General features: G+C 35.2%; 1 protein-coding gene across 4 annotated transcripts in view; it reads right to left on the reverse strand.

Annotated features, from left to right (window-relative positions):
• AGTPBP1 (ATP/GTP binding protein 1) overlaps positions 1-22,103 on the reverse strand; it is a 193,360-nt gene that overhangs the window by 103,880 nt on the left and 67,377 nt on the right. For all 4 annotated transcript variants that reach the window (XM_027550143.1, XM_027550146.1, XM_027550145.1 and 1 more), the window contains 3 exons: positions 17,344-17,381; positions 14,453-14,661; positions 12,757-12,934 (listed from right to left, as the gene is read on the reverse strand). In XM_027550143.1, coding sequence (XP_027405944.1) covers positions 12,757-12,934; positions 14,453-14,661; positions 17,344-17,381 — 425 coding nt within the window. The remainder of the gene's footprint in view (positions 1-12,756; positions 12,935-14,452; positions 14,662-17,343; positions 17,382-22,103) is intronic.

Here is a 22,103-nt window from a genome sequence, read left to right on the forward strand (position 1 = left end):
ATGACAACCCGAAAATAAGTTTAATGATATCTTTGGAAAATAATAAGTTAATCATGACTTAACTTGCATGCTTGAGAAAGTACTAGGAAAAGCACAGAAGAATGAGAAAGTGAAGGGTATGAGAGGCCAAGTAGTTTAGATTTTCACCCAACAGAAGACAAGTACCAGGGATTTTTAAGAGGATAGTGGTTTAAGACTTTTGAAAAGATCGCTCTGACAGGCATGAGCATCAGAACACAGATGTGGAAGGGGACCAGTGAACAGAGGAAAAGACAATAACTACGTGGACCAATACAGTAGTAATGAGGACGAAAAACGAACATACATTAGAGAAAGCCCAGGAAATAGAATGCAAAAACCATGAGGGCATGGGTGTGGGGGACACAAGGAAAGAAGCATAGAGGAGAGCTCTGAGAGGACTCATGTAAGCAATGAGTGCATTGGGACAAAGTGGAGAATATTTTTAAAGAATATGTTCCCACACTTCGCTTTTATTTTTTATTCTATTGAGGAATAACTGACAAATATAACTGTATATTAAAAGTGCAAGATGTAATGATATATGGTAAAATGGTAAATCAGGGTAAAATGACTGTCAGGATGAAGATAATACCTCCTTCATTTCACACGGCTAACACTGTTAACACCCTGTATGTGTGTGTACACGTACACGTGGTGAGAATGCTTAAGATGTACTCTCAGAAACTTTCAAATACACAATGCCACATTAACTAGAATGGGAAAGACCAGAGATCTCTTCAAGAAAATTACAGATACCAAGGGAACATTTCATGCAAAGATGGGCTCAATAAAGGACAGAAATGGTATGGACCTAACAGAAGCAGAAGATATTAAGAAGAGGTGGCAAGAATACACAGAAGAACTGTACATAAAGATATTCATGACCCAGATAATCACGATGGTGTGATCACTGACCTAGAGCCAGATATCCTAGAATGTGAAGTCAAGTGGGCCTTAGAAAGCATCACTATGAACAAAGCTAGTGGAGGTGATGGAATTCCAGTTGAGCTATTTCAAATCCTGAAAGATGATGCTGTGAAAGTGCTGCACTCAATATGCTAGCAAATTTGGAAAACTCAGCAGTGGCCACAAGACTGGAAAAGGTCAGTTTTCATTCCAATCCCAAACAAAGGCAATGCCAAAGAATGCTCAAACTACCGCACAATTGCACTCATCTCACACGCTAGTAAAGTAACGCTCAAAATTCTCCAAGTCAAGCTTCAGCAATACGCAAACCATGAACTTCCAGATGTTCAAGCTGGTTTTAGAAAAGGCAGAGGAACCAGAGATCAAATTGCCAACATCCACTGGATCATCGAAAAAGCAAGAGAGTTCCAGAAAAACATCTATTTCTGCTTCATTGACTATGCCAAAGCCTTTGACTGTGTGAATCACAATAAACCGTGGAAAATTCTGAAAGAGATGGGAATACCAGACCACCTGATCTGCCTCTTCAGAAATCTGTATGCAGGTCAGGAAGCAACAGTTAGAACTGGACATGGAACAACAGACTGGTTCCAAAAAGGAAAAGGAGTACGTCAAGGCTGAATATTGTCACCCTGCTTATTTAACTTATATGCAGAGTACATCATGAGAAACACTGGGCTGGAGGAAGCACAAGCTGGAATCAAGATTGCTGGGAGAAATATTAATAACCTCAGATATGCAGATGACACCACCCTTATGGCACAAAGTGAAGAGGAACTCAAAAGCCTCTTGATGAAAGTGAAAGAGGAGAGTGAAGAAGTTGGCTTAAAGCTCAACATTCAGAAAACGAAGATCATGGCATCTGGTCCCATCACTTCATGGCAAACAGATGGGGAAACAGTGGAAACAGTGTCAGACTTTATTTTTGGGGGCTCCAAAATCACTGCAGATGGTGACTGCAGCCATGAAATTAAAAGACACTTATTCCTTGGAAGGAAAGTTATGACCAACATAGATAGCATATTCAAAAGCAGAGACATTACTTTGCCAACAAAGGTCTGTCTAGTCAAGGCTATGGCTTTTCCAGAAGTCACATACGGATGTGAGAGCTGGACTATAAAGAAAGCTGAGCACCAAAGGATTGATGCTTTTGAACTGTGGTGTTGGAGAAGATTCTGGAGAGTCCCTTGAACTCCAAGGAGAACCAACCAGACCATCCTAAAGGAGATCAGTCCTGAGTGTTCATTGGAAGGACTGATGTTAAAGCTGAAACTCCAATACTTTGGCCACCTCATGTGAACAGTTGACTCATTGGAAAAGACCCTGATGCTGGGAAAGATTGAGAGCAGGAGGAGAAGGGGATGACAAAGGATGAGATGGTTAGATGGCATCACCAACTCAAAGGAGATGAGTTTGAGTAAACACCAGGGGTTGATGATGGAAAGGGAGGCCTGGCGTGCTGCAGTCCGTGGTGTCGCGAAGAGTCGGACACAACTGAGCAACTGAACTGAACTGAACTGAACCATGCTATATGTTAGACCCTCAGAACTCACTAAAAATGTACACGCTTGGATCTTATCACGCATTTACCATTCTCCCAGCCCCTGGAATCCAACATTCTATTCCGTTTCTTTGAAACTGGTTTTTTTTGTCTTAATTCAAAGATTCCATGTATAAGTGATACCACACAGTATCTGTCTTTCTGTGTCTTGCACATTTCACTTAGCATAAATGCCCTCCAGATTCATCCATGCTGTCACAAATGATATTTATTCTTTTTATTGGCTGAATCATCTATACAAATCACTTTTCTTTTATCCATGGAAAGACATTAAGGTTATTTACATATGTTGACTAGTGTAAATAATGCTGAAATGAACATGAGTATGCTTTTATCTCTTTAAGATAATGTACCATGTTACATTCCTACCAACAGAGTGCAAGGGTTCTGTTTTCTCCAATCCTTGCTATTTGCTGTCTCTTGTCTCTTTGATAATAGCCATTCTAAGAGGTGTGAGGGGGTTTCTCTTGTGCTTCCCTGATGATTACTGGTAGACAGCACCTTTTCATTATCTTCTGGCCATGGTACATCGTTCTTTGGGGAAAAAGTCTATTCAAGTCTTTTGCCCATTTTTAATTGCACTATCTCCCTTTGTACTATTCAGCTATATGAGTTCTGTGTATTTTTTATATTAATCTTTCATTAGATATATAGTTTCTAAATATCTTTTCCTATTCTATAGGCTGCCTTTTCAATAAATTCTCCTTTGCTGTGCAGAATCTTTTTAGTTTGATACAGTCCCACTTGTTTATTTTAGCTTCTGTTGCCTATGGTTTTGTTATCTTAACCAAGAAATCACTGCTAAGACCAACTACATCAAGGATCTTTTCCCGTAAGTTTTCTTCTAGGAGTTTTATAGTTTCAGGTCTTATATATACAGTTTACCCATTTCGAGTCAATTTTGTGGCTGGTGTAAAATAGGGGTCCAGCTTCATTCTTTTGCATGTGTGCCGGGAGCCGGCATATTGCATATTGAGTGCATATTGCATATTGAGTGCAGCACTTTTCAGGATCTGGAATAGCTCAACTGGAATTCTATCACTGCCGGTAGCCAGCGTGAGGAACTCCGCCCATGACAAAGGTCATGAGGAAGGAGGCTTGGCATACGCAAAGGCGGGATCAAGCCTCAGGAGTCTCCCTGGAAATTCTCGAGCAATCTACCCCCAAAACCAGAGTCTGCCTACTTTCTGCTTTGTGCTTTCACCTACACCTCAGACTTTACGGGGGGCTGTCCCCCACTACCTCTCTGAAAAAAGTTAGCTTACAGCTCCAGTTAATAATTCCTGGGTGTGACAGTGTTTAACCTACAAACTCCTTTGGAAATCCTCTAGCCTGCCTGAATAGGTTTTTCCGGCCACATGTGATTGTTCAGAGCCTCCCAACTGTGAGAGGCAGGAGATGTTCTAAACTGTCTAAACACAGATTCTTTTGAGTAGTTAAAAGATTGATTAGAAATTGTATTAGTGAAGGGATTTTCACTTGTTGGGCCAATGTTTGCTGCTAAGTTTCCATATCCCTTACCTGCTGTGTCCCTGGCAGTGTATTGGTTAATATAATTGGTGTAAATAGTAGCTTTAATGTTTGTAACCTGGGACCCTTGAGTTAATTCTTTTTGTAGCCCACCACACCTTTGCGCTGTACGAATGCAACTTTATCTAATGCTTTTGGAGGGTGGCTCCTGACCAATCACCTTTAGAGAAAAATAAGTTTTCTGAAGAAAAGGTCTTAAAATGTTAACAGGCCTCCGGGCCAGAAGATGATGCAAATCACCTAAGCTTTTGCATATGATAAGTTTGCAGGAAGAAAGCCTGGTTTGCTGCAAGACTCTACCCCTTCCCCCATTATCCTCTGTGCATAACTTAAGGTATAAAAACTACTTTGAAAAATAAAGTGCGGGCCTTGTTCACCGAAACTTGGTCTCACCATGTCGTTCTTTCTCTTACCTTCTGGCTGAATTATTCAGCCTCTTTTCTCCACTGAATTTCCTCACTGAGCTATCCTTATTTCAGCCTCTTTTCTTCACTGAATTTTCCTACTGAGCTATCCTCATTCTATTACTCTTTATATCCTTAATTAACATTTAATTAAGCAATTGTTTCCTGATCTTCGCCTACGCCGTCTCTCCTTCGAATACCCTGGTTCAGCCGGGGCTGGTCCCCGGCACATGTGGATACTAGTTTTCCCAACATAATTTATTAAGGAGACTGTCCTTTCCCCACTGTGTGTTGCTGGCACCCTCATCAAAACTTAGTTGACCGTATTATGCTTGGGCTTATGACCGGGCTGTTCCAGCTATTCTGTTCCAGCTCTTACGCCTGCTTTATTTGAGTACTGTACTATTTTGATTACCAATAGCTTACAATCAATCCAAAAAAAATCAATCCTGAATATTCACTGGAAGGACCGACACTGAAGTTGAAGCTTCAGTTGGACACGACTGAGCGACTGAACAACAAGCACATAATAGCTTGAAATCAGGAAGTGTGATGCCTCCAACTTTGTCCTCCTTTCTCAAGACTGCTTTGGCTATTTGGGTCTTTTATGGCTTCATATAAATTTTAGGATAGTATTTATATTTCTGTGAAAAATGCCACTGAAATTTTGATGGGGTTATATTGATTATGAAGATAACTTTGGTCAGCATGAACATTTTTATATTAATTCTTCCAAGTCAAGAACACAGGATATCTTTCAATTTGTGTGTGTGTCTAATTCAACGACTTTCAACAACATTTTATTAATCAGCACACTGGTCTTCAATTCCTTGGTAAAACTTATTTTTACATGCTTTATTGTCTTGATGCTACTGTAAATGGGGTTGCTTTCTTAATTTCTCTTTCAGATAGTTCATTATTAGTGCATAGGAATACAATGATGATTTGTATATTGATTTTGTATCCTATACCTTTACTGAATTCATCTATTAGTTCTAACAGTTTTTTGGTAGAGATGTTACAGTTTTCTTCTTATAAGATCATGTCACTGCAAACAGAGATGATTTCATTTCTTCCTTTATGAATTAAATGTCTTTTCTTTCTTTTTTCCCTAACCTAATGGCTATAGCTAGAATATCTGGTACTTTGCTAAATAAAATGGTCAGAGTGGGCATTCAGCTTTTGTTATTTTCCTGAAGTCTTTATATCTCTTTCATTTCTGATGGAAATTTGACAGGTGAAGTATTTTTTATTAACAGTTATTTTCTTCAAGCAATTTGAATATATCATCCTACTCTCTCCTGGCACGCAAAGCTTCTGCTTGAAAAGTTTGCTAATAGGCTTACCAGGATTACCTTGTAGCTAGGTACCTTGTTACCTGGTGGTGCTAGCAGTAAAGAACCCACCTGCCAATGCAGGAGACATAAGAGTGGGTTCAAGCCTTACGTCAGAAAGACCCTGTGGAGGAGGGCACAGCAACTCATTCTAGTATTCTTGCCTGGAAAATCCCTTAGAGAAGCCTGGAAGCCTACAGTCCATGTCGCACAGAGTCTAAAGCAGCTTGGCACACATGTACCTTGTTACCTAGAAGGTATCTCTAATTTTTTCTCTAACTGCTTTGAAAATCCTCCCTCTGCCTTCGATCTTTAAGAGCTTAATGGTAATGTCTTGGTGAAGATCTCTTAGGGGTGAATCTATTTGGGAATGTTTGAGCTTATGCACCTAGATAGCCATACCTTCATCAGATTTGGTAAGTTTGCAGCTATTATATTTTAGAGTAAGTTTTCTCTCCCTTTCTCTCTCTTCTTCTTCTTCTGAGACTCCCATTACATAGATGTTGTTTCATTTAATGGTGTTCCATTATTCACATAGGCCTTCTTCACTCTTTTTCTTTCTAATTTCTTTTTTTCCTTTGCCTGTATAATATCATGAGATTTGTCTACAAGTTCACAGATTCTTTCCTCTGCTTGACTAAGCCTGATACTGAAGTTCTCTACTGCATTATTCAGTGTATTCTTCAGGTCCAGAATTTGTTTTGTTCTTTTTATGATTTCTTTCTCTTCACTGAAATTCTCATTTTGTTCATGTATAGTTTTCCTAAGTTCACTGAACGGTTTATCTGTCTTCTCTTGAATTATCTGAGCTTCCTTAATCATTTTGAATTCTTTTTCAGATAACTCCCAGATCTCCATTTCTTTAAGTTCAGTTACTGATGGTGCTAGTGGTAAAGAAGCCACCTGCCAATGTAAGGGACATAAGAGATACACAGTGGTCAGGCTCACTGGGATTCTTCTGCTCTCCATGGGAAAAACTCTACTGAGGAGAACCTTCCTGATGCCAAACTGCCCTGGACTGGGAGATCAAGTGATAGAAATAAAATGCTCCCTGTACTTTTCTGTGTGGCCATTCTTGGGTTTTGTGCTCTACGGGGTTTCTGATGCTTGTTCATTCTAATCCAGAGCTACCTATTTACATCATATTCTCATTTGCTACTTATTGTTTTTGCTGTATTTGCAGGGAAGATGAGCACTGGAACCTTCTACCCCTCCATCTTGCTGATGTAACCTTCTTTAGACTCTTTTTTACTTCTATTTCCAATGTGACTTATTACCATGAAGATTATAAACTCCTTTCCACTCTCCAAGTATCTGTTCTCTCTTTCAATTTAGTACCTGAACCTCTGAGTTTTAGCTAGAGGTTATAGATTCCAGCCCCCTTCACAGTAGTTACAGTCATGATTAAATTTTGGCCAACAGTATGTGAGGCAAAGTTGTCAATACAAACTCCAGGTCACATTCTTTAAAAAGGAAACTGCCCTCCATCTTCTTTCATTACCATTTTCCACATGCACATAAGGAAAACACCATAGGAGATGATGAAAACAGAATCTTTTTCCTTTGATGACATGGTGGACAGATACCTACTGTCCAGGATCACCTGACAAGCCCATCTTCTGAATGGATATGTGGAAGGAAAAAAAAATCTATTTCATGGCAATATAGCAAATGGGCTCTGGAGACAGAATACCCAATTCAAATCCTGACTCCTCCATTTACTAACTACATGACCTTGAACAAGTTACATAAGTTATTTTTGTCTAAGACTAACACTTACACTTTCACTATCCTCATCTATAAAATGGAGATACCCATGCATAGTGTTGTTGGGAGAGTTAAAGGAGTTAATACACGTAATGTGCCAGGAAAAGAGTATATGTTATAAAAATGTCCGTTATTACTACTGTTGCTCGAGTGACGAGGGTACTATACTGGGTCACTGGGTAACAGCAGCTCAGTCTATCCCAACTAATACAGTTACCAAATTGCTCTAAATTCTTTGGGAAATAAGACTGAAAAAACTATTTATATTGCATATAGTAACTGAGTCTATTTATGTCAGTGTATTAACAGCAGTTAGTTCTAGATAAACAGAGGAAATGATATTTGGAAAAAGAATTGTTAGGAAGAAAGAAGGAACTGAATTCAGAAAAGCCTACTGCAAACAAGAAAGACAAGCCTTGGATAGGAAGAAGGAAAAATGCAGTTCAGCATCAGAGAGAAAATATGTTTTTAATTTTTAATCAAACCTGTCAAATATCTTCCTTTATAGGTATTTTCCTTTGGTTTCATACTCCAGATGTGAAATGCCATATAGCTTAGAGTATCTAAGACCTTTTTTTCTATTCCAATGATCTACTTTTATACCATCAACACTAAAAATCAATTATTACATTAATAACTTAATCTCACAACTAAAAGCAGGGAATATAAATCATCCTTGTTAATTTTCAAAATGTTCTTGGCTCATTTATAGTAAAGACAAAGATACAGGGGAAAAAAAACTAAAATGGCTATCAATAGGAAACCAGTTAGATAAATTATACAATATCTGTATAATATAATAATTTAAAAGTATGAGTCAGCACTTTCCATAAGGTTTTGGAATGTATATTCCAATAGGATTTATTTTGTTGGTCCTATTGCTCTTAAAAATGTGATCTTTCCCTTTGTGTTTTCTAATGGTTATTGTGTGCCTATGTCTATCAAATTCATACACAAATAAACATACACATGCACCCAAAGGAAAGCTAGTGAATTTTATTCACTTATCTTGTAAATAGTACGTCACTGAACTTTTATTTGGTCTAAGATACACTTTATAATTGATTTGCTTCAATTTTCTGCATAAACAGCAACATCCTCCACAGACACTGATATAACTTTATCTCACTCTTTTAATGATTAGTATCTTTCCTTTCCCTGTCTTACTGATCTCACTAGAGCTTTCAAAACAATGTTAACGAATAAAGGTCGAGAGAGGCTTCCTCTAACACTTCATAACTATTTGTGATGTTGGTTACTGATCTGAGTTAGATAATACACAGCCAGCTTGGAAAATATTCCTTGATTCATTAAGAAATTTAATCTGGAACTAATAATAATTTTTATCAACCCCTTTCATGGTATTTATTAAGATAATCACTGTTTTTCTTTCTTTGATATATTGATAAATTTTCATTAAAGTCTTAATATTACAATAAACTTACTTTCTAAAATAATCCTTATGTTGTCAAAGTGTCTTAAATCTGAAAATGCTGCTCAATTCAATTTGCTAATATTTTAGATTTTTATATTTATCTTCATTAGTGACAATGATCTGTAAATTGTTTCAGGTTTTGATTTCAGCATCATACTAGTTTCTAAGCTTTTCTTTATTTCCCATGCTCTGGAAAATCAAGTATAGGAAAATTTCTTGAAAGTTGAGAGAAATAACCTACTGTTTGATGTCTTCACTGAAGACAACTTGATTGCATACTCTTGATTGCAGGTTTTCTACTATGTAAGTCAATTTTGAGTGAAAGTCGCTCAGTAGTGTCCAGCTCTTTGCAACCCCATAGACTACACAGTCAATGGAATTCTCCAGGCCAGAATACTGGAGTGGGTAGCCTTTCCCTTCTCCAGGGGATCTTCCCAACCCAGAAATCGAACCCAGGTCTCCCACATTGCAGGCGGATTCTTTACCAGCTGAGCCACAAGGGAAGCCCAAGAACACTGGAGTGGGTAGCCTATACCTTCTCCAGAGGGTCTTCCCGACCCAGGAATCAAACCAGGGTCTCCTGAATTGCAGGCAGATTCTCTACCAACTGAGCTATCAGGGAAGCCCAAGTCAATTTTAGTTATTTATATTTCCATAAAATATTGTCCATTTCAAATATATTTTCAAATGTATTAACAGGAGGTATCTTTAGCATCCACTTACATTGACTGGCTCTCCTCTATATAACTTACCAAGAACTTAAGACATTAAAATCACTCACTAATGCTGTGTTTCTATCAATTTATCCTTATTATTTAAATAATTATAGCTTCATCTACCTTTGTTTTAGTATTTGGCACATGTTATTATCTACTTTGCATAAAATCATCTTTACTATCTTGTTTTAACCATATTGTTTTGTATGTACATATTGTAGGGTAGTAATGTCTTCCTCACCTGTTTTGAGCTGGGAATAACAGATATACAGTTGCCAATCTGTTTAAGAGTTCAGTCTTACTATTTCAAGAGTTTCCAGATCTATCAGCTACTTAGATTTTGTTTTTAACCCAATCAGAGAGTCTCTTTTTTTACTGGGAGTATTTTATTCATTTAGGTATCTTATTACTGAAACTGATTTGCTTGTTCTTGCTTTGCATTCAGCATTCTCAGGATTTTGTACATCTTTGAAGTTTTCCTGCTTTTCTATAGCAGCACTTCAAGAATGTTTTCCAAGAAAAACATATACATAATTTTATGTAGAATTTCAAAGGGTTCTTAGTCTCTCAACTAGGAACTTAGTCCAGAACTGGACTTAGTCTAGAGACTAAGAACCATGGATTCCTATGGTTCAGTAGATTCTAGTCTATAGATCTCTGTTCTAGATGTTACTTTTACATTTTAAAACACATATTTGGGCCACTATTTCTATAATTACCATTTTATAAATATAGCAATATTATAATATTGATAAATATATGAATATATATTATTAAAAGACCCAGTTTGTGACAGCCATATATTATCTTTCATCAAAAATTAGTTAATTAAAAAAAATTAGTTAATATATTTCAAAATAACAGTATAACAACTATTTAACAATACATAATTTAACAATTGGTAATGTTAAATACAATTACTCTACTACCATGTCTCTGCACACCTGATTTCTTAATTCATCACTAGCCTGGCTGGAGTAATATTTCATGTAATTACTTCAGGAAGGGGACCTGGGCAATATGCTCCTGTATCCTTGAAAGGGGACCTGGGCAATATGCTTCTGTACCCTTGCATATCTAAGAATATGTTACCTTTACATACGAGTGGCAACTAATAAGGGTTCAGAAATCTTAAGAACTCTTTTCCTTCAAATCTCCAAGGAGGCTGCTTCACTATCTTTTGGCATTAAATGTTCAAGAGAATAAGTCTTGTGGCCAGTTCAATTCATTCACTAACAAATGTTAAACGCACATTCACTGTGTCTCATGCAATCTAATGGATGCTGAGGATAAAATGAAGGAAAAAAACAGTTTTATCTTCATGGAATTTACAGTCTAACTGAGAAAGATAAAAAATAATGAAAACTGATAAATGTAATGAAGCCTGATATGTGAGAAAGTGATGAAGAGGAGAAAAATTGTGTTATCCATATGTCTATGCAAGTGTCATTAGAATCTTTCTCTCACATCTTCTTCCTGAAGGCTTGTTAGTTGATATAAGTAATCATCTCTAGTTCAGTGATACATCAATCTGGCCCTCAATCCAAAGCCAGAGAAACTGCATTTCATAGAAGAGTGAATTAGAGCTGACACTCTTTAATCTATTCTTTTCTCCACCGTGTTTGTTGCACATCCTGTTTATTCCATGAGAATGCTCCTTTTATCTAGTTTTCAGATTCAGTACAGTTTTTTTCCCCTCTATTTATAAAGTATGTTGGTAATTTTAAATGGAATAAGAATGGAATGGAATTAGATCACTACTTTCACTTAGCTATCTTTAATCAAGTCCCAGACTTAGTCTTAGACATACCTTTTAAACAAAGTTTGTAAATAATCCATTTTGACAGTGTGTGTAGACTAAACTATTTTAATAACTACTTTAGAAATGAAATCGTAAGACTATACTCTGCGATATATCAATGATAAGAAACTAATTAAATTTACTTAAAAATTATCTTAAATCACTTACTTCAAAGAATTGCTCTCAATTATAAATAAAAGATCTTTTATTTTTTTTAAAGTGATCAACTAATGAGGAAATACTGTAGAAATCTTAATAGCCTAGATTACTTTCTCTTTTTAATTTGCTAGCTCTTATCAAAAAAATTCTGCTTTTTTGTCCTCACATTAAGATATGTAAACTCTTACTTCCTTTGCTATGTACACAGCATTGTACCAAAATGACAAAGATTCAATTTACGATAATTTTGTATTTTCTATCAGGTAAAGAAAGCTGAGTGCAGAACAACTGATGCTTTTGAACTGTGACGTTGGAGAAGACTCTTGAGAGTCCCTTGGACTGCAGGGAGATTCAACCAGTCCATCCTAAAGGAAATCAGTCCTGGGTATACATTGGAAGGACTGATGTTGAAGCTGAAACTCCAATACTTTGGCCACCTGATGTGAAGAGCTGACTCATTTGAAAAGAGCCTGATGTTGAGAAAGATTGAATGCAGGAGGAGAAGGGGACGACAGAGGATAAGATGGTTAGATGGCATCACCAACTCAATGGACATGAGTTTGGGTAAACTCCGGGAGTTGGTGATGGACAGGGAGGCCTGGCGTGCTGTGGTTCACGGGGTTGCAGAGTCGGACACAACTGAGCAACTGAACTGAACTGAACTGAAGTAATGGTGCAAGTTTTGTTGAACATAAAACTGTAACTGGTTTAGTGATTAGGCATTTTAACTTTTAAAAATGAAGTTCATTAAAAAGCTACAAATGTAAGCTCAAATATAATTACCTAAACATTTATAAGAATGTTTATACATTCTTATATTTTGAAAATTTATATAAGCTATCAAATATTGTTTCTACATGGTGCTGACAGTTCTTCACAATTCACATTTACACATATGTAGCATATCCCACATTCTTTCCCTTAATCACTCAACTGTAATTTCTTATATTTGAAGAAATATTTATTAACTAAAAAGTAATCTGAAAGCATATCATGTTCATTAAAGCCTTCTTTTGCTAGGGAGATGAACAAAAGCAAAAATAGATAAAGTCACACAATTCCAACAACCACCAGAAGCCAGCAAGAACCATGTGGTCCTACCTTCAGGAGGTAAACTGTAGAGCTGGGCCACAGGTCCAGTCACAGGAATAACAGGTAACTGGAAATGGAAAGAACTTTTAATCGTTGGGAGTGGCAGGCGATTTTTAGGAAAGCATTTCCTCATTATCAGACTGGAGGTGTTGACAAGAGGATCAAGGGTCCTTACTGCCAAACATTCCTGTTTTATAAGAAAAGAAAAAAAAAAAGATAATGTGCCTTTGGTGAATAAGTGAAACAAGTTTATACTACTTCAGAAAATAATGTGTTAATAATTTTCAAAAGGCACATATCACAAAACCTAATATTTTTAACATAATTATAAAGTAGCTTTGACTAATCTGAAATATCTCTTTGTAAGAACCTCATATGGCAAATTTGGCAGCAATTTTCCTCACACATCCTAACTTAGCAGAAATCAGTACCATGTTTGGTTCCAGAACTCACCAAAGCACTAATACCTATGAGTGACTTAGGGAGCATTTCAGCAAGCCTAGGGCATAAAATAAAAATTTAATGGAAAATAAAAAAAGAAGAAAAACTCATAAAGAAAGATGTAAGAAATAAAAAGGAATGTGCATTTAGTGAGCCTTTCTCAGAATTCTATAAGTTATCATGCAATAGCACCTCTAATAAATTAGCTGTTCGACTTAGAAAAGAATAGCCTGAATATCACAATTTTAAGTTTTAAGAATTTAATTTACTATCCTGTTATCTAATCTTAAGAAGGGCTCTTGAATAGGACATTTGAAAGTATTTCATTTAACACTGTTATTATTGACAATTGACACTTAGATGGCTTTAAATGGCACTTTGATAACCTGTGCGATTTTCAACAGAAATCTTCACATCTGACCTGTCAATAGCTGAGAAACTAAGACTCAGAAGTGTGAAATGGCATAAACCATCACCCAATCTCTCCTCATATACTGTCTATTTTAGGAACAGTAAAAATAAGTGCATATGATTGATCTACAATAGAAAAAGCTGAGTTAACATAAAATGTGTATTCACATATCTTAACTACTCCCACAAAAAGATTAGTTGTCGTGTGTAAGACCAAGAGGGCACAATCAAGATGTTGGCTGGAATTTTCAAGAAGACAGATTTCATTCTAATAACTAGAGTCTTGTAAAAATAAAAGGGTAACTTTGCAACATCCCCACTCCCCATCATCGAGAGCCTTCTACAGATGCTAGAATACCGTTGAGAGGGTTTATGTGTACGATGGCTGGCAGAACCAGAATCCCTAACTCCAAGTTTCACTTTTGTACCTTCATTATTTGAAAATATTCTCTCCAGAACAAAGACACAGAGAACACTCACAAATAACATACCTCCCTTACTGGTCATAAAGGATTAATGAATATTTATGAAAGGAACATACAAAACTGAGTATAGATAACAGCACACCTTAGAAAATGTGGCTATATGGAATCCATTCCTGCCCAGGGAAGAAATTTATACATCTTCCTTCTACCTATGAGGGGAAAAAAAATCTCATCTTGCAGAGATAGACACTAAGTACTTTCTCGAACTTAGTCTAAGGTCACATGTGAGAAATGATTGTGCCTTTTGGTTTTCAAATTTTTTAAATATATTTATCATATTGTACTTTTAGAAACAGTAAGTTTTCTTAAGAACCAAATCCTATCATTAATAGATAATCATAATAACAGGAAGGAAATTAAAAACTTACTTGAGAAGTGTTATAAAGAATTTTCATCCCATTGGCATCAATAAATGCTTTTCTTCCCAACTTGATGTTTGTAACACTTTTTAAACTCTGTAAAATTCCTTTTCGAATGAGCATGTTTCTATGCCGATTATCATGGCGGTGCCAATCTACATAAATTGTTAAAAGGACTTGGACATATCCTCTGTCTACAGCTCTCCTGGCATTAGTTTCTTTAACAAAAGAAAATTGAAAAAGAATATTTTTAAAATAATAAAAGACATCGGTAAAGTCAAATTGAAAACATAACCATAATATTGTAATGAATTCTTATAATTCCTTTTTTCCAAGAAAAACTTTGGCAACCACATATTTCAATATTTTTAGCTAACAAAATAAATATGACAAGTTCCAGATAACAAAGTATAATTTTCTAGAAATCTGCCTATCTATTGTTTTGAGGTAAATAAATATCAAAATATCTTTAATACAATTAAGGTTGTATCTTTCCAAATGTTAATACTAATGAAACTTTCATATATTTTAAAACCTATTAATATACTAACTTTGATTACACCAAAAGGAATATATAAGCCTTTAACTTACTAGTTGTGACTCTGATTTTCTTAAAAGCCACTATCATTATTGCAACTTCCATTACAATATTTGTGTAAAATTAACTTTGTATGTTAGAACATTCTATTTATTTTTGTGTCTGGAAGAGCTAGTTTGCTAAGGTGTGGCTATCAGGCAAAGCAAAGTAGCTCTTCCAAACATACAATAGAGGTACTAAAGACCTTTCACATAAGAAAGCACCCCTCCTACCCCATGAGTTTCTCTCAGTTCTCTAATATCAGAACATAATGTCTAAGACGGCATTAAGAAGTTTGTTGATCTCAGTGTCTTTACCTATGTTTTAGGTGTGTATTAGCACATTTAAAACTAGTACTGCAGGCAACTAAAAGCAGCACAGCCTTACTGCTGCATTATCTTAATGTTCATGCCATGAGCCTGGCATTTTGTAGGTAAATATAGATGAGGAAGAGACTGGTATTTCTAACCAAACAACCTCAGGTGAGTTGGTATTGCACATTCTCTTGCACTCTTATCATTGGAGCACCCAAGTGGTGCTGGGTGGCGATCTATAAAAAGTTCAAATAGTTTTAACTAATAATAGTTTCATGTCTTTTAAACAAATATATATATATATATATATATAATTTTTGTTTACACTAGTTGGAATATATAAGCCTTTAGCTTACTAGCTTTTTAGTATCACCAACAATACTTAAAAGATATTACTATCATAATGTCTTAAAAGAATGATTCTCTTAAAAAACATTACACTTACTGAAACTCCTATCACAAACTGTGTTTCCAGTGGAATTCCCAAAAGCCTAAATGGTATTTATGAGAAATATTTAAGTTCTTCATTGAAGATTAAATAAGAAACCTGTCCATAACACACAGTGAGTGACCCTTAGTACACAGCTATCTGCAATCCAGAGTCATTCTACTTGTCAGTTACGTTTTTACCAGATATGTTTGCCTACCATCCTCCTCTGAAGGAGAAAAAGGGAGGGAGTAAAAGAAAGATTATTATTTAAAACTGAAGATATCAGCATTTCAATCATTTTAGGTTACTGATTTCTATAAATCCTTGAAACTCATGTTTTAGTTTTTCCTGACTTAGAATTAGTGACTTTGTCATTAGTGATTCTACAAATTAGTAATAAGCTTTAATAAAAATTTAGCTTAATGGCTATTTTAATCTACTCTAAATCAAAAATATACACCTATATTAATTTAAAAATTAATGTTTAAACACCTTGAACAACAAAGGCAGGGTGGACACATCAAAGCAAGGCTACAGATATTTCTGAAATTAATCCAAGTATCCTAATCTTGGTCTACAGTTTTATCACATCATATATGAAAACAAAGCTATACAGCTAATCTAATTGAATACTACACATTTAAAGGACAGAACTGTCAACTGAATATAGCAGCTATAATACTAATACCTAAGGTTATTTTTTAATTTAACAAATCATTATCAAATATCAGATTTTCAATCAATTAATCATTTGTTACTATTCTTCTCATAATTCAAACTTAAGGGCAAGTTGGTCTCACCCTTGATAGACAGTTTTGGGGAAAAATAACATCAAAAGCCATCAACATAGATCTTTAGGATTGAATGTTATCATGGTTAAATACAATGTTAATTTAATCAACCAGTGAGAATGGGAGTGCTAAGAAAATTAATATTTAAAATATAGATACTGGGTATCACAGAGAGACAGATCCACATAATGTAGATGGTTACTCTCCAAAAGCAACATATGACACATTTCCTCCAACACTTCAATTTCAAAGATTAAAAAAACAATGTTTTAGTTTCTAAATGCATTCAATAAACTCTAAATTTACATTAAGCCACTTTTAATGTTACAAATCTGAATTTATGGTAGAAATAAAATTTCTAATAAGGAGGTTCTAATTGAAAATCATACATTTTATAGAGATAGTAGTTGTCAAAGATATTCTTCATATTAAATGTTCTCAAGGCCATGTTATGGTCACTTTTTCAAAATGATACTATAGTATATTTACATGTTACTTTCCCCTATTAACAAGGCTTTATGTTTATATAAGTAATTTAGAGAAAGGAAGTTAATATACTTGAAGAAATTATATAAATATACTGATAAACAAGTTAGAGCTCAATAAACATAAATGATATTAGTTATACATCAATCAACTGCTCTAAAAGATAAAATCAACTTTGACGTTAAATTATTACGAACAAGCTTTATAACTGTTAACTAAATCTACATTTCCAGTTTCTTTAAAATAGCAGTTAGAATACTCAGAAAAACAGTATCTAGTATTTCTAGTATTTAAAAACTTACTTGATTTTAGCAATGCAGCAAGAGTGTCTAAAGCAACCCTGTCAACATGAGAAAACACAAACAACAACAAAACTAGTAAAATTAATCTACAATAGTAAAGTCACACAATCTTTTCAGATAAGTAATCAGTATCTACTCCAAATGTCATTCCTGGGATACTCAGTTACATATGGTGCCTCTCTGTATGCCTCACTTCCTTCAGGTTAAAATTGATTATGAGGAAATATCAACAAAGAAGCACCAGAAAATGTTTAAGAAAAGAAAAAGAAGAAAATTAACAATGTTTAAGTCTTCATATCAGAGGTTAGATGAATGGAATCATTGTACCTGTATCTGACTGGGCCAGAGTTCACAAAGGAATACTATTCTGACTGGGCCAGAGTTCACAATGGAATACTATTAACAATCAGACTTGGAGTCACAAAAAAATTAAAACAAAAACAAGTTTTAACAGAGGTTGTAACTACAAAATTCTATAGGTATTCATAGCTATCTGACTTCAAAGTATGTTAGTTCTATCAAGCAATAATCCTAACATTTACTGTGGTAACAAATGTAAAATATTTTGGAACAAGGAGATTAGAGAGAGGATGTATGAGCCCTTAACATTTTTCAGCCATATAGCACCAAAGAGAACAATGATTTAATTCATATCTCAAAAATTCTTACTGCCTATTAGAGCACTTAGATTTTCTCTGAACATAAATATGCAGTTACACACAGTGAAATCAATGCCATTCAGCACCTTTAAAAATACATATAACGTCACTGTGGAAAACCTGTAATTCAAATGCTATTTTAGAAATGAGTTACTGAAGAAATGGCACTTACTTTCAGCAACTTTAAAAATATAAGACTACATACCACAGTACCTCTTAGTAAGATTTCAATAAGGATAATTAATTTGCATATAAATATGTATACTGTCAAATTTAAGCATTTCACTCATCATTAAGGATTTGTTGAATGCCTACTAGATACCCACAGTAGCAGGTTCTTCATGGTTACAAAATTAGAAAATAAAATTAACTCTTACATAGATTATTTTACAATCTCGATAATGTAATAAAATGTACACATCTATGGAACAGTAAGAAATTAAAACCAAAAATATCTACTCAAGAAAACAAAACTGAAAACAAGGGAATAAAATTAATAAAGCTGCACACCCATTAGTGGTACACATAGCATGATCAGATGACAACTTTTAAAATGACTTAGAAGATTTAGGACAGATATAGTTTTAAGATGGATACTGGTTCACAGTAAAACTTGAAACAATAATCTAGGACTAGGCACAAAAGTGCTCATTTATGATAAATGCTCATTATTGTTACCCTCTAGAGCAGGCCGTTAACAATTACACTTTGGTTTACTGACACAAATAAAGCAACCATATAAAACTTTATTTATGATAACATTTGGAAAATAAAAGCAAAAGTATATGCCCTAAAAAATATAAATTCATGCGACTAAATTCCTCAAAACAATGTGCAGTTTTGGTAATGGCATGTTAAAAGCAAATGAAAAGTATAAAATTAAAACAATTTTCCGAGCACTGATTCATCAGTAAGAAACTTTGCATAACCTTGTAATTAATTACACAGTAATATGCACTTAAGACTGTAAACTATCAGAATAAGGATGACTTTTAAATTGGTCAAAATTAAATACAGAACTAAATGGGCCTTCTAAGTAAAATGGCAATTTAGGGGAAAAAAATGGAAAGGAAGACTTCATTCAGTAAGACCTGACAAGTGCCAAAAATTGTCCTACATGTCTTGTACATGTTTTTTAGTTGTACGTGCTTTATAGTTTAACTTTTTTTTTAAATCCTAGTCTCTAGAATTGGCACATTTTATGAATAAAGACACTAAAGATTTCAGAATATAATATGCCTAGGGTCACATAAAAACTAAGTGAGATGAAAATGACTAAAATGGTTGCTGAGAAAGAAAATTATGAAATCAGAAATGTCAGTCTCCTCCACAAAGATATGTTGAAGTCCTAAGTCCTAGCACCTCAGAATGTGGCCTCATCTGGAAACAAGATCTTTGCAGATATAATTAAGATGAAGTCATGCTAGAATAGACTGCTCTTAATCCATCAAGGCTGATGCTCTAGTAAAAAGAGCGAAGACTATTCGAAGACAGACACACAAGGAGAGAACACCATATGAAGACAGAGTCAGATGCTGAAATGTTGCAGCTACAAGCCAAGGAAACACTGAAGACTCCCAGCAAACCATCAAAAGCTAGGGACAAAGAGGGGTTCTCCCCCACAGGCAACAAAGGGAACACTGGCCCTGTTGACAAGTTGATTCTGAACTTCAGCCTCCAGAGACAATAAATTTCTAATATTAGAAAAAATACTAAGGAAGAATCTCATAATAGTTGTGTAGGATAGATTTTCCTAAACAAGACAAAATCCAGAAGCCAACACTCTTCTAGAGCCACCCTCTCCTCCCCACATCCCACCTTCTAGGTCATCACAGAGCATCAGCCTGGGCTCTTGCATCATATAATAACTTCCCACTTGCTATCTGTTTTACACATAATGGTGTATGTATGTCAGTGCAATGCTGCTTGTTCAATTCATCCCACTCTCTCCTTCCCCTGCTGTGTCCACAAGTTCTCCACATCTCTGTCTCCATTCCTTCCCCACAAATATGTCCATCAGTACCATTTTTCTAGATTCCATATACATGGATTAATACACAATATTCATTTTTCTCTGACTTCCTTCACTTTTTACTTAACAGGCTCTAGGTTCATCCAGCTCACTACCACTGACTCAAATCTGTCCCTTTTTATGGCTGAGTAATATTGCACTGTATGTATGTACTCCACCTTCTTTATGCATTCATCTCTTAACGTATATCTAGGTTGCTTCCATGTCCTGCTACTGTAAATAGTGCTGCAATGAATATTGGGGTACATGTGTCTCTTAGAATCTGGTTTTCTCAGGGTATATGCCTAGTAGTAGGGTTTCTGGGTCATATGGTATTAATAGATTAATTCCTAGTTTTTTTAAGAGTCTCCATACTCTTCTCCATTATGGCTGTTATCAGTTTACAGTCCCACCAACAGCTCAGTAGTGTTCCCTTTTCCCCACACCCGCTCCAGCAATTACTATTTGTAGATTCTTTGATGATGGTCGTTCTGACTGGTGTGAGGTGATACATCATTATAGTTTTGATTTGCATTTCTCTAATTTAAAAGTTTAAAAATCTTAAGAGCACTTTCAGAAACATCTTTCTCCCTGCTAGCAGTTATGTACAACACATGTGAACCAAAGAAAAGTGCTCTGACATTTTCTAAGCCTTATGCTATATGTTTTTTTCTTGATGCTTATTCTTCACACTGGCAAAACTGGGATATACACCTAAGTCCTTCTTCCCATCATGCCTGTTCCATAGCTCCACTAGATTAAAAGAAATTATGAAGTTTGGTGTAAAGTCATCTAGATAGTCTCACCAAGATGTTATTTTAAAGATATTTTTAAAAACTTCAGCACAGAGGAATTTCTGAAATTCTATGTCACTTATAAGTCTGTGTGAATTTATAATATAGTCACCAAAAAGTTACAGAAAAATATTTATTGAAATGCACATTTTTTAATTAGAATTTCTCAGCACCAATATTTTATACTTCCTCATATATTTTTCCAATCTTCCTAAGTCCTACACAGAATAACACAGCTAACAATGGCTTTAAAAACAGTTTATGGCTTATTCATTTAAGAGCAGTGAAGAAGGAAAAGCTTAAGCCCCAGGTACTCATAAAGTTATTTAAGTTGGGAGGTCAATCCTTGCAATTACCTCCAAACCTATGTGTGCTAATTTGCTCAGGCATGTGTGACTCTTTGCAACCCTATGGACTGTAGCCTGACAGGCTCCTCTGTCCATGGGGATTCTCCAGGCAAGAATACTGGAGTGGGTTGCCATGCCCTCTTCCAGGGGATCTTCCCAACACAGAGATCAAACCTACATCTCCTGCACTGGCAGGCAGGCTCCTCACCGTTAGCACAACAAGGGATGCCCCTCCAAACCTATAGGGAAACTCAAAATGACAGAGTTACAATAAATTCAGAGTTGCTTCCTGTAAATTAACAATGTTTAAATCCAAAACCTAAAATTGGAAAGGAAAGGAAGTCTGAAAGGGAAGCATCGCTCTTCAAACATAAATAATAATCCTCAATCTTCTTCAACTAAATGAAGGGTACTATTTAAGGACAGGAAGAACTGTGACACATAAATGCTCTAGATGTTGAGATTGTTTAATTATGGGGGGAGACCCTATGATTATTCAAAATAATAAAGGAATCATGATACAGATGTCTGATCAATGAATGTTTATCCTTTTTAAAGTAAAGTTAAAAACAGGTGTTCTTTTTAAAACACAGAGAAAAGAATGAAGGGATAATTTAGATAATGACATTCCTTTCTCACAAGTTTAGACCCACTGATTTCTACACGGTTTTAGAAATATATCATGTTGTATATTATAAAGATACTTGTAAAATGTTCTTATCTCCTAGGAACATTTTATATTAAATTTGGTAATGGGTTATAATAGGTTAATTTAGATCTTAAGTAGATCATAGTCATTAGATAAAAATTAATTATGAAGTACTTTAAACATCAAAAAGAGGAAAGGCATAAAAATTTTAAAGATAAAGAATATATTTTTGATAGTAACTAGGATTCATTCATCCACATTACACTGCTTACCTAAACTAATTACACTGCATTAATACAG

Source organism: Bos indicus x Bos taurus, chromosome 8, assembly GCF_003369695.1.
Source record: "Bos indicus x Bos taurus breed Angus x Brahman F1 hybrid chromosome 8, Bos_hybrid_MaternalHap_v2.0, whole genome shotgun sequence".
Classification (NCBI taxonomy): Eukaryota; Metazoa; Chordata; class Mammalia; order Artiodactyla; family Bovidae; genus Bos; species Bos indicus x Bos taurus.